Raw genomic sequence first — 13667 nt, 5'->3', positions numbered from 1 at the left:
GACCCTTTTATACTTCAAGCTTAACATAAATAGACATCCAGAGTGGAAAGCAGTGCAAATAAATGCAAACATGGGTTCATGAAACTCATCTTTTATCAAGATTGATGTCAGTGTAAGCTGTTTCTATTATATTCAACCTCAGACTGAATTTTGTGTTATTTCTATACAAAACTTAAAACAAGTTTGAAAAAAAGTGTTTTTCATATTATTTTTTGTTTTCGAGCCACGGAACTGTTTAGCCTGCACACAGTTTTTTTTTTTCAAAGCAAAACTTGAGTCTATCAATTGTACGGTCAGACTTAACAATGACAACACACAGACGTCCAAGCTCCATATAACGTAGGAATGATTTACAAACATTCAGAGATGAACTTACACACTTGCTTTACTTCTCTGGGATAGCTTGCTCGGAGATGAAATGCCAGTTTGGCAGCATGTAGCAAGAATCCAGATGCTTTCAGTGTGAAGTAATTCCAGACAGCCGTCAGGTCTTGCACGCGACAGCCGCTCTTTCACGTAACACATATTGCTCTGAGGTGCTAGTGTCACTACCTGGGTTACGCTACTTCGCAAGTTTTGTGAGGTGCTTTTGTAAATATTTAATGGATCGGGTTACATTTTTTATTTCTCCCCATTTTCTCATCCGGTAATTTAGGTCAGGATCGGACCGATACCGATACTGTATATCAGATTGGTCCATCCCTGCTACACACCATTAAATGCTGGCTCTTCTCTAATATTCAGAATTATAACATTTCAGCACATTAACAGAAAACAGATGAGAAAGGTCAAATGTCGGCACCTAGTAGTCAGACCATCCGCACCCGTTTTTGGGGAAAAACAAGTGTTTGATGGGTCCAAATGTGCCTCTATATCCTTACGTTAAAAAAAAACAAACAAACAAAAACAAAACATGGGCTTATCACTGAGAGTACAATAATGGTCCCACTTATTTTACCTTCTCTTCCAGGTGGCTTGTATCTATCAAATACAATGCAAATAGAACACATCACATTACGTTACACATACAAATATAATATTTATACTTACTGTTAGTAATATTAGGGACAGTGTTGCTACACAAAAGAGATGGGTCTGTACATCATGTACATGAAGAAGTTATCATGAGTGTCAAGGGTCAATCTCTGGTCCTTCCGAAATGCAAGTCTGTTGAATGGCCTTTATTTCTACTTTAGTTAAATGACATGTACTATTTGTAGTCTTGTTTTATTCGGCTAGATTTGTAATGTAGTATATCTATTTATATAGGACATATATAGGAAAGTGTACGTCCACCTGGAATGTAATATGCTATTTAAATAAAGATTTGTTTGCCGTCTTGCATCTTCTGTGGCATTCCTCTAGTCTACACTGTAACTACAGCAGATGAACCTACCTGTGCACTGTCTGGATTAACAACAAGAAAGCCTATGACTCTGTGCCCCACACATGGATCCTGATATACCTAGAACTCAGAAGAAATGGCAAGTGTCTTAGAAACAGTATCTTTGTAACTCGTTTGTTCTGGCATTTTATCAGTTTTTGTTTAAAGCTCAAAACAAAAACTTGCATCAAAATGAAAACCGGAAAAACATTTACATTTTCTGAAAATTAAAATGTACTGTATGTAGGTCAGTTTTTGTTTTAAATCAGACATCACACATTAGAAGTCATAATGCACAAAGGTAAGAAAGGAGGAGTTGCAAAGAAAAATAGATAAGGTGTCAACTGCTGAGATCTGATTTCACAAACAGCTAACGCTTCATGAGAAGTCTCATTTTAGTCTCATCTCAGATTACCTTGTTCCAAATGCCAAAAATATCTTTTGCTGTGGGTTCCAACCAATCGGAGCACTAGGTGCAGTGACTCCCAAGCTAGGCGAGTGGCTCCAGCAGATCCCGGGAATAACATCGGAGATCTCTGTCCAGAAGAGCGCAGTCCTAGGAACAGCTAAGATACTGCGCAGGACCCTCAAGCTCCCAGGCCTCTGGTAGAGGACCCGAGCTTGAAGGACAAACCGCCCGCAGGGGCGTGCTGGGTGGTTTTTTTTTGGGTTTATTTATTTTTTTATATATATATATATATATATATATATATATATATATATATATATATATATATATATATATATATATATATATATATATATATATATATATATATATATATATATATATGCGCGCAGCTGGATAGCGTAGTGGTTAGACTACACGCCTTTGGAACCCAGGATCGCAAGTTCGATTCCTGCCTGGGGCGTCTGTATCCAGTAAGGGTCCTAAGGCTAGACCCCCTATGCTAAGTGAGCCTACCGCATACATGAGCGAGACAGATAAATATGAAGCCATGCCGGCTCGGACGTCGCCCGGATCAACAAGGTCCGCGTCAGGTGTTGAGGAACCAGGGCACCCTGACGAATACATATATACACACACTCACACATATACGGTGAGGTGGTTCTTTGTTAGTGGCTTCTATCTCCTCCTTTGGCCAGCTGATATATGATCACCAGCAGGGCATAGGTAGTGATTGCCCACTTGTTGTTCTTCCCATTCAGCTGACTCCTTAGGCTTTGCCTTACTTCCTGCAGATATTTGGCTGTTGCAGCTTTCTGAGGGGCCTCCTGGGGTGGGTGCTAGGCCCTGTGATGGCTGTAGCTTAAGAGGTAAAAAGTGACTCCCAAGCTAGGCGAGTGGCTCCAGCAGACCCCAGAACCACATCCGAGATCACTGTCAGGACTCAAGCTCCCAGGCCTCTGGTAGAGGACCTGAGCTTGAAGGACAGACCGGCCGCAGGGGTTAGAGGGAAAACCTTTTCTTTAGATCCTAATTTATTCCTCACCAGAAATTGCATTTTTTTTTAAATTACATTTCACATAAATTTTTAAAAAGGCATTTCTTGTTTTTTTAAACATTTAATTATATTATTTGGATACTTCAGTATCATTAAAATTGATACTAAATATCCACAAATGTATTTTAAAATATACAAGCTTTCATAGTGTGTCCTAATTTTCTCACATGACTAGATAGATAGATACTAACCCCAAGTTGTTCTCAAATGCATCCATTGACTTTGTGTGAATGTTAGACAGAAAGCATTTATGTCGAAAAAACGGTGCTTGTTCAAATGGGTGAATGAGGAGAGTTGTGTAAAGGACTCAGTGCTCAGTTAGAGTAGATAAGTGCTAAATAAGAACTAGTCCACTTACCATTTACTCCTCATTGTTCCCCAGAATCCTTTATTTCTGCAATTTTCCCTTCTGGTAGTGCAGTCCCCTCACTTCTGACTAGCTTTCCTCTTTTTGTAGCCAACCTACTACATTTCTCCAGTCTAAATTACATTTCTATCCTAGTAGTGTAGATCAGTGAATTGATGTCTCGTCTCATTTGGCATACAGCTTTTATTCAATACTGGAATTTAAGGAATAATTGTACTGTTCAACCGTATCCGTTTCACATGGTTGTTCGGGTTTTTTCAAATTGTACTGTAATTAACTTTTACATATAAGATATTAAGTGTGTGATGGAAGGGGCAGAATGATGAATCTGAATACAGGCAGGAGGTAAAAAGACTGAAAAGATGGTGCAGGTATACCAGTCTCAGCATTTCATGAAGGGCAGAAACTCCCTTCCACCCCTACACATTGAGGAGCAGCTGAAAAGGTGTTCAGTTTTAATTAACTTGTTGAACATCCCTCTGAGAACCTGATCTGGAACCACAACTTTTTCTTTGTTGTTGTGACAAAGTGGGTGAGAAGACCATTTGTCTATATTCTTAGTTAACATTCTAGTTTTGATTCAACCATATTTCACATGTAATCTGCAATAGGCAAACATCTACTATCCCGGGTTTGTTTATGTTTTGCACTTTTACAGATTATATAAAATAACATCTTGGTTTAAATCAATTCCTACAAGTTTGTTAAGTTAACATGTTCTTTATTTCAACTGTTAATTTGTATTGTTTAGAACTTACCTTACCTACCTGTCTTGCAGAAACAAAAGGAGGAAATGTAGTTTTACTTCCTGCTTTATACCTTCTGGGTTCATCTGAGGTCACAGGAAGAGACCAAGTGCAGAAGGGGAAGAACTCTTATAATTTAATAAAGTTGATTTTAGAGGATTTATAAAGAAATAGATTTATTGTTGTGATATGTATTGATTACACCACAGAGTTTATGTTGCCAGTAAAGAGGAGTAGTAGAGGTTTGAATATAATCATGTTCATCTTACCTACCTACTGAATGGAATAGTCCAGAGGAGAAATTGTTTGATTAAGTGGCCTATTTAAGCAGAAGAACTCGGGTGTTTCGAGAGAAAGGTTCAGGTTGGTGTAGCTGTGTGCAGTTTGACCTTAATTTCTGTTGATTTAAGTTCAGTTATGTTTATTTGAACTGAGTTATAGAGTTGAGTTTCTTATTTATTTCTTTGTAAATATTGTTTGGGTCACAAAATGGTGAATAAATCACTTGCTACACTGGACAGCATCAGTCTCCTGCACTTCTTCGACCGCTTAAGTCGAGTCCTACCACAGTTGTTAACAAGGTGCACCGGCACACTCTACTTTCTCAGGAAGTGAAGGAACACTGGACTTGGAAACTCAGTCCTAAAACTATTCTACAGATGTGTGGTAGAGAGTTCCCTGTGCTGCTGCATCACTGTGTGGCATGGAATCTGCTCTATGGCAAAGAAGATGACTCTGCCAGCGGTTGTGAAAACTACACAGAGGATTGTAAGCAGCAGCCTCCACACCACCAAATTAATCTATACCAACATATGTCAGAAATGTTCCCAGTTTAACACTGAAACACAGAAGGATATAGGACAAGGGCTTTATTGTATCTTTATCATCAGCAGGGGCAGAGCTACAGAAATTTCCTAAATTCTAAAGACCTACACCCACATTTCGTAAACAATAAAGTTCTATACAACTATTTACCGAAAAATGCAGGCAATGCATCTGAAGTTTTTTTGTAACTCTATTTAAAACTACTAAAACAAAAATTAGACAACAATCAGGTGTCACAGTAAGATGCCACACAAATTATTTGTGCCAGTGCAAAAAAAATAGTTTGTCTGCCATAAGACAGAGGAGAACACCACAAGCTTAAACCCTGCAGGTCTGACAAGAGGAGGTGCAAACTTACTGTATTGCTCACTCTGTCAATGTTAACTATAGCTAGGCTCAAAGTGTTAATGCTAGCTTATTTTAATAAACAACACTGTCATATGCAAAACGTGGGTTCCACTAGGGATGGCAAGAGATTAATTTTAGGTGGGCACATGCCACCCTTGCAGATTCAACATTGATCACTAGTAATATACATCAGATTAGAGAGAGAGAAATGCAGAAAATAAAAAGCACAAAGCAAAATAAATGAATAAATAAGAAATAGAGATTCTCCTTCTTTCTTCTATTTCCAAAGCATGCTTTGTTATTCCTAAAGGATTCAGTATTATCACACATTTAGCATTGTGATTATATTATTATATTATTTTGGACATAATGGACATAATTGTCCATCATGACAACATACAAAGAAGGCATACATACTTATTCCAAGTCTGCTTCAACAAGACTCTATCACCTTTTTTCATTGACTTTACTTTAACAGTGGTTTGTAAACACAAGGTCAATATCCAAAAGGTTTTTGAGTCTTGTTAAAGCATCATATGTTCTTTTGTTTGTTTTTTTTGTTATTCGGGACTTTAATGAAAGGTAAAGAGAAGGAGTCCAAGCAGCAGATGGAACATTCCCAGTCTGATAGAACAAGCATCACTTTTGGTTGTAGAGGCAGTTGTTGCAGTTGATGTAGCAGTTGTAGCTGCAGAGCTTGTAGTTGAGGCGGTGGTTGTAGTTGTTGTTGGGGTAGTGGTTGTAGTTGTAGTTGGGGTGGTGGTTGTAGTTGTGGTGGTAGTTGTAGTTGGGGTGGTGGTTGTAGTTGTAGGAGTGGTTGTAGTTGGAGTTGGGGTGGTGGTTGTAGTTGTGGCGGTAGTTGTAGAAGGGGTGGTGGTTGTAGTTGTGGCGGTAGTTGTAGTTGGGGTAGTGGTTGGAGTTGTAGTTGGGGTGGTGGTTGTTGTTGTGGCGGTGGTTGTAGTTGTAGTTGGGATGGTGGTTGTAGTTGTGGCGGTAGTTGTAGTTGGGGTGGTGGCTGTAGTTGTAGTTGTGGCGGTGGTTGTTGTTGTGGCGGTGGTTGTAGTTGTAGTTGGGATGGTGGTTGTAGTTGTGGCGGTAGTTGTAGTTGGGGTGGTGGTTGTAGTTGTAGATGGGGTGGTGGTTGTAGTTGTGGCGGTAGTTGTAGTTGGGGTGGTGGTTGTAGTTGGGGTAGTGGTTGGAGTTGTAGTTGGGGTGGTGGTTGTAGTTGTAGTTGGGGTGGTGGTTGTAGTTGTAGCTGGGGTGGTGGTTGTAGTTGTAGTTGGGGTGGTGGTTGTAGTTGTGGCAGTGGTTGTAGTTGTAGTTGGGGTAGTGGTTGTAGTTGTAGTTGGGGCGGTGGTTGTAGTTGTAGTTGGGGTAGTGGTTGGAGTTGTAGTTGGGGTGGTGGTTGTAGTTGTAGTTGGGGTGGTGGTTGTAGTTGTGGCAGTGGTTGTAGTTGGGGTAGTGGTTGGAGTTGTAGTTGGGGTGGTGGTTGTTGTTGTGGCGGTGGTTGTAGTTGTAGTTGGGATGGTGGTTGTAGTTGTGGCGGTACTTGTAGTTGGGGTGGTGGCTGTAGTTGTAGTTGTGGCGGTGGTTGTAGTTGGGGTGGTGGTTGTAGTTGTGGCGGTGGTTGTAGTTGTAGTTGGGGTGGTGGTTGTAGTTGTAGATGGGGTGGTGGTTGTAGTTGTGGCGGTAGTTGTAGTTGGGGTGGTGGTTGTAGTTGTAGCTGGGGTGGTGGTTGTAGTTGTAGTTGGGGTGGTGGTTGTAGTTGTGGCAGTGGTTGTAGTTGTAGTTGGGGTAGTGGTTGTAGTTGTAGTTGGGGTGGTGGTTGTAGTTGTAGTTGGGGTAGTGGTTGGAGTTGTAGTTGGGGTGGTGGTTGTAGTTGTAGTTGGGGTGGTGGTTGTAGTTGTGGCAGTGGTTGTAGTTGTAGTTGGGGTGGTGGTGGTTGTTGTAGTTGGGGTGGTGGTGGTTGTTGTAGTTGGGGTAGTGGTTGGAGTTGTAGTTGGGGTGGTGGTTGTAGTTGGGGTAGTGGTTGTAGTTGTAGTTGGGGTGGTGGTTGTAGTTGGGGTAGTGGTTGTAGTTGTAGTTGGGGTGGTGGTTGTAGTTGTAGTTGGGGTAGTGGTTGGAGTTGTAGTTGGGGTGGTGGTTGTAGTTGTAGTTGGGGTGGTGGTTGTAGTTGTGGCAGTGGTTGTAGTTGTAGTTGGGGTAGTGGTTGTAGTTGTTGTTGGGGTAGTGGTTGTAGTTGTAGTTGGGGTGGTGGTTGTAGTTGTGGTGGTAGTTGTAGAAGGGGTGGTGGTTGTAGTTGTGGCGGTAGTTGTAGAAGGGGTGGTGGTTGTAGTTGTGGCGGTAGTTGTAGTTGGGGTAGTGGTTGGAGTTGTAGTTGGGGTGGTGGTTGTAGTTGTTGTTGGGGTAGTGGTTGGAGTTGTAGTTGGGGTGGTGGTTGTAGTTGTAGGAGTGGTTGTAGTTGGAGTTGGGGTGGTGGTTGTAGTTGTGGCGGTAGTTGTAGTTGGGGTAGTGGTTGGAGTTGTAGTTGGGGTGGTGGTTGTTGTTGTGGCGGTGGTTGTAGTTGTAGTTGGGATGGTGGTTGTAGTTGTGGCGGTAGTTGTAGTTGGGGTGGTGGCTGTAGTTGTAGTTGTGGCGGTGGTTGTAGTTGGGGTGGTGGTTGTAGTTGTGGCGGTGGTTGTAGTTGTAGTTGGGGTAGTGGTTGTAGTTGTAGATGGGGTGGTGGTTGTAGTTGTAGTTGTGGCGGTAGTTGCAGTTGGGGTGGTGGTTGTAGTTGTGGCGGTAGTTGTAGTTGGGGTGGTGGTTGTAGTTGTAGTTGGGGTGGTGGTTGTAGTTGTGGCAGTGGTTGTAGTTGTAGTTGGGGTAGTGGTTGTAGTTGTTGTTGGGGTAGTGGTTGTAGTTGTAGTTGGGGTGGTGGTTGTAGTTGTGGTGGTAGTTGTAGAAGGGGTGGTGGTTGTAGTTGTGGCGGTAGTTGTAGAAGGGGTGGTGGTTGTAGTTGTGGCGGTAGTTGTAGTTGGGGTAGTGGTTGGAGTTGTAGTTGGGGTGGTGGTTGTAGTTGTTGTTGGGGTAGTGGTTGGAGTTGTAGTTGGGGTGGTGGTTGTAGTTGTAGGAGTGGTTGTAGTTGGAGTTGGGGTGGTGGTTGTAGTTGTGGCGGTAGTTGTAGTTGGGGTAGTGGTTGGAGTTGTAGTTGGGGTGGTGGTTGTTGTTGTGGCGGTGGTTGTAGTTGTAGTTGGGATGGTGGTTGTAGTTGTGGCGGTAGTTGTAGTTGGGGTGGTGGCTGTAGTTGTAGTTGTGGCGGTGGTTGTAGTTGGGGTGGTGGTTGTAGTTGTGGCGGTGGTTGTAGTTGTAGTTGGGGTAGTGGTTGTAGTTGTAGATGGGGTGGTGGTTGTAGTTGTAGTTGTGGCGGTAGTTGCAGTTGGGGTGGTGGTTGTAGTTGTGGCGGTAGTTGTAGTTGGGGTGGTGGTTGTAGTTGTAGTTGGGGTAGTGGTTGGAGTTGTAGTTGGGGTGGTGGTTGTAGTTGTAGTTGGGGTGGTGGTTGTAGTTGTAGCTGGGGTGGTGGTTGTAGTTGTAGTTGGGGTGGTGGTTGTAGTTGTGGCAGTGGTTGTAGTTGTAGTTGGGGTAGTGGTTGTAGTTGTAGTTGGGGTAGTGGTTGGAGTTGTAGTTGGGGTGGTGGTTGTAGTTGTAGTTGGGGTGGTGGTTGTAGTTGTGGCAGTGGTTGTAGTTGGGGTAGTGGTTGGAGTTGTAGTTGGGGTGGTGGTTGTTGTTGTGGCGGTGGTTGTAGTTGTAGTTGGGATGGTGGTTGTAGTTGTGGCGGTAGTTGTAGTTGGGGTGGTGGCTGTAGTTGTAGTTGTGGCGGTGGTTGTAGTTGGGGTGGTGGTTGTAGTTGTGGCGGTGGTTGTAGTTGTAGTTGGGGTGGTGGTTGTAGTTGTAGATGGGGTGGTGGTTGTAGTTGTGGCGGTAGTTGTAGTTGGGGTGGTGGTTGTAGTTGTGGCGGTAGTTGTAGTTGGGGTGGTGGTTGTAGTTGTAGTTGGGGTAGTGGTTGGAGTTGTAGTTGGGGTGGTGGTTGTAGTTGTAGTTGGGGTGGTGGTTGTAGTTGTAGCTGGGGTGGTGGTTGTAGTTGTAGTTGGGGTGGTGGTTGTAGTTGTGGCAGTGGTTGTAGTTGTAGTTGGGGTAGTGGTTGTAGTTGTAGTTGGGGTGGTGGTTGTAGTTGTAGTTGGGGTAGTGGTTGGAGTTGTAGTTGGGGTGGTGGTTGTAGTTGTAGTTGGGGTGGTGGTTGTAGTTGTGGCAGTGGTTGTAGTTGTAGTTGGGGTAGTGGTTGTAGTTGTAGTTGGGGTGGTGGTTGTAGTTGTAGTTGGGGTGGTAGTTGTAGTTGTAGTTGGGGTGGTGGTGGTTGTTGTAGTTGTAGTTGGGGCAGCAGTTGTAGTTGGTGCTGCAGAACAGGCAACACCTGATACTGTACCAACGCTCTGCATGAAAGGTAGAGAACCCAGGCTTAAAGCAGCTGCACACAGGTTTGCAGATGCGCAGCCGTAACCTGGATACGTGCTGGTGCCGCTATTGACTGCAGATCAAAAAGAAGAATTTCAGGATATGTTTTAAATTGGCTACTTTCCAGGAAGCTTAATATATTTCATGCAAAAAACAACTTAACAGCTTTTTAAAAAGTTTATGTGTTTGTCTGACTTCCAGTCTTGAAATTTAAAATCTTATCACAGTAACTTTCACACCCAAGGATAAAATTTAGTATAAATTAGGGTAACATTTTCCGCTCTTTTATATGTCAGAAGTATCACAAAAGAATTTGAAATCATCTTTGATAGAAAACCGATGACACAACTGATACAACATAAAGACTTACTGGTTGATTGGAAGCATTGGTTCTCCACTCCCTGACACTGTAATGTGGAGGAGCACTGACCAGTGGAAGGGTCACAAAAGTTGCATACTCCACCATTATTTGACTGAGAAGCAGGATCTGAAACACAAAAGGAGGACATTTCATTTCAGAACAGAGACTCTTACAACATCAGATTATTGCTTTTATTTCTTTATATTATTCTTTTGTCATCAATGAGCAACGTAGTATTTAACTTACTTGGTAGAGTTGCTGAGTTGCAGTTATCTGTGTTGCAGCATTGAGCAGAAGCCAGAGCACTTTGAAAACCCAGGTCGACTGAGAATGTCTGAGAGGTTACGGCTGGACACAGGGAGGAAGATGCACATGCCTTGTAGATTTGTGTGACCGGAGTTCCAGATGAAGTAGCTACAAATTCAAAGTGCAGTTTGTTAATGTTGATGGAACACAAATAGCTTCACAGGGGATGTAATTTGGTGAAAATATGAAATATGATATGAAGAAAACATTACCTAGAATGGTAGCTGTAACACACATTGGTTCCGATGAGGAGCATGTAAGTAGTGCTGTGCTTGAACATGCTGAATTTGTGCAAGTTTGGCACTGGAGGGCTCCAGCTGCAATCAGGAGAGAAACACAAAACTGATCATCACAATTTAAATATATAGCAAATATGAGATGTTCTGAAAGTTCATATTGGGTTACAGCAGGTTACAGTCGAGTCAATACTACTCACTAACTTTGGAAAAAAAATTACAATGTAAGATTTAAATAAAAGATTTAAAGCTTTAAATTAGACTCTCTTCTACCTGCAGGTGAAATGAGTGTAGTTACCTGTGGTGGAGAGTGCCCAGAGAAGAAACAGAGAAAACAGCAGCTTCATTGTGATGAACAGGTCAGTTCTGCAGATTAGTTTGCCTGGGCTGTGATACTGAAGCTGAGGAGCAGCACTGCACTTTATATACTGAACAGGTGACATCAGGTTTGGGTGTGTTTACATTTTTAAAGCATGATCATTCATACATTCAACTCTTCTTTCGTCAAATCACTATGTCAGAGCACCTTACCACACCTTTCCTCTTCAATTCAACAACAAGTATCCGTGCATCACAAAAAACACAGGAATTCTTTTTTACATTATTAAGTTTTTAACAAATGAGAATGACCTTGCGTCTTGTGTCATTAAGCCATCATCTTTAATTTTGACGTTGAAACCATAATTGACGTTTTGTTCAGACAATTCAATTTATTTATAACAGCTGACACTTCCAAATAAAATCAGGACCAAATGTTATGAAACAACCCTGGAATAACTTTTCTACAACTGATGAAGATCAAGCCTAAATGCTTTACATCAAGTATTGTCCTCTACATATACTACTAATGATAAATGGTGTCTAAATAGATCAGGGGTTATCAACTACATTTGTCCAAGGACCAGAATTTTATCAGCACACACTGTGAGGACCAGATGCTCTCATAAAGTAACTGAAGTAACATAAACATAACATCAAGTACCTCACATTACCTGTACTGCAACAAGCCACTAGAGAGTGACTGCAATATTTTAGGCTTCATATTTGTGAGGCTAATAATGCATGCACTGAAATCATACAGTTTTTGTCATAATGTAGCTTCGAGTTTGTTTGTCTAAGAGAGGGACACAAACTCAGAGATCCTACAGAGGTCAAGATAAAACAAAAGAAAGAAGTCCAAAAAGAACTATTAATTTGCTAACAAATGTTGTGTTTTTAATCTCAAAATTAATATATCTGAAAAAAACAGTGATCATTGTAGATGTCTATTTAATCAGCTTATACTACAATAACAGTTTTCATTCCTACTTGAATGCCAGTTGTTGACCATTTCAATATGAAAACTTGATTTTACTCACTAACACAGTATAAACAGTGTGGTGTGAAATCTGTTTGATTTTATGTGTAAGTTGAAAGAAAATCATCAGATGTTCCTTAATGCAAGAACTAACAGTCATGACTGTGAGGTAACTGTCTGAATAAAATATAAAACATGTTAATCACTTTTTATTTTCTTGCCTCACACCTGCTTCATTCTTTCCTATAGATCTGGTTTGTTGAGAAACTGACGGCTTTGTGATCAATGGTGTAAAACCTGCTGCAGGTGTGGCAGCTGCCTTACCCGATCAAGATCAATACTTGAACAGTGGAGTAACTTTACTTTTACTCAGCTGCTTTACTGAAATGTCTTTTAGCTCAAACATTGATTTTCTGGTTTATGCTTCCATGCTTTGTACATTTTGCTCTTACACGCTTCAAACAGCTAAGAAATCATCTAAACCTCATGATCTACCATCTCAAATGTTTTCAAAAACCATCATGAAACACAACTGACGCTGTAACTCTGTCACAGTGTTGTGCTACTCTCTCAATTTACCACACCTGCTGTTGTTAAACGGATGTCATTGCCACGCTCTCTTTGTAACATAATAATAGCACGCCTGTTTCTGAATCACTTAATTAAGGGTTTGGCCATTACATTAATTTTTCAGCTAATGCCCTGGTATGTCACCTCCACCACAGCCGAGTTATCTTTTAATATATGCTTCTCTTTACTATTTCTTTACTCCTTTCTGTTTCCATGTCTTAGATGAAACATCTGAAACACTACTGTGTGATAAACATGAACTATAAAAGGAAGACTATGACTGAAACTGCAGGGGAAAAAACACAATGTCCAGCTTGAAATGGACATTTTCAACGAATGGCTGTGCAACTGTCCAACTGTGCATGGAATAAAATAAAATATAAACAGGAGAGCAAGAATAAGTAGCAGATAAGAGAAGTATATGCATCCTCACTTAGATCTTCCTGTTCTCCAGATGGCTCAGCATTCTGTGAAGGGTGATGATGATGGCATCCTCCATGAACTGATTTGGTGTGTACACAAACTGATTGTGGTCAAGAGAGGGAGATAGGCAGCCTCTGATGTGCTGAGAACTTTTCGCCTTCTAGTAGGTCCTGTGCTCTCCTCAGCGCCATAGAGCCCTGTTGGCTAAACCAAACCAGTTCTTATGCCTTCAACATGACTGGTTCGCTAATTAGTCAGTGATAGTCTGTGGAGGCATATCCATGGAGGGACCTCTACAAGCTAGGCAACGGCAGCCTGACTGCTATTAGGTATCATCAAGAAATCCTTGGGCCCATTGTCAGACCCTGCTCTGTTGCTGTACATCCTGGCTCTTCCTGGTGCCCGTCAATGCCCAGCCTCAGCATTATTATTAGCCTCACGCAGCATCTCAGTGATGCCGTGGACCAAGCATGTCCTAACATTACAAGCATGCATACAAGCACATGGGCGCTGTACAAACTAGAGATGGCACGATACCACTTTTTTATGTCAGATACTGATATCATAAATTTGGATATCTGCCGATATAGATATAAATCTGATATAACGTATTTTATAATCAATAAAACGTTATTTTTCTCAAATATCTTGCTGCATGTTGTATAAGTTCATACTCAAGTTTAATAAAACAAAACAAAATTAAAGCTATTCTACTATACCTGTATGCAAAAAATATATGGGGGTCGTACAAACTACTGATACTGATACTGATACTAATACTGCATTGAAATGTCTGCAAAATGAACTAGCCTACAGCATAAGTTTTTCACTTTGATTTTAAATGTGTCTT

At 41.5% G+C, this 13667-nt stretch overlaps 1 protein-coding gene and 1 long non-coding RNA gene across 2 annotated transcripts in view; both read right to left on the bottom strand.

Moving 5' to 3' along the window:
• LOC146689115 (uncharacterized) overlaps positions 1–13667 on the bottom strand; it is a 370205-nt gene that overhangs the window by 173557 nt on the left and 182981 nt on the right. The window lies entirely within an intron of this gene.
• LOC146689124 (uncharacterized) lies at positions 5709–10874 on the bottom strand. Its single transcript, XM_085437481.1, has 6 exons — positions 10826–10874; positions 10232–10333; positions 9995–10111; positions 9589–9697; positions 6995–7431; positions 5709–5794 (listed from the first exon to the last, which is right to left on the bottom strand). The coding sequence occupies exons 1-6, from the start codon at positions 10872–10874 to the stop codon at positions 5709–5711; spliced, it is 900 nt and encodes a 299-aa protein (XP_085293607.1).

Source organism: Copadichromis virginalis, linkage group LG17, assembly GCF_057382275.1.
Source record: "Copadichromis virginalis isolate Kocher_CV1m ecotype Utaka linkage group LG17, C_Virginalis_male_GT1.1, whole genome shotgun sequence".
NCBI classification, from domain to species: Eukaryota; Metazoa; Chordata; class Actinopteri; order Cichliformes; family Cichlidae; genus Copadichromis; species Copadichromis virginalis.
The sequence above is the reverse complement of the archived record's forward strand: the minus strand, read 5'-3'. Positions and strand labels throughout refer to the sequence as shown.

Excerpts from the sequence above, each read along its gene's own strand:
- LOC146689124 (XM_085437481.1), bottom strand. The coding sequence starts at position 10,874 with ATGAAGCTGCTGTTTTCTCTGTTTCTTCTCTGGGCACTCTCCACCACA. Across the intron at positions 7,432-9,588 it reads ATGCAGAGCGTTGGTACAGT|AACCACCACCCCTTCTACAA; the intron begins ATCAGGTGTTGC and ends CGCCACAACTAC. Across the intron at positions 5,795-6,994 it reads TACAACCACCACCCCAACTA|CCTCTACAACCAAAAGTGAT; the intron begins CAACTCCAACCA and ends CTGCAACAACTG.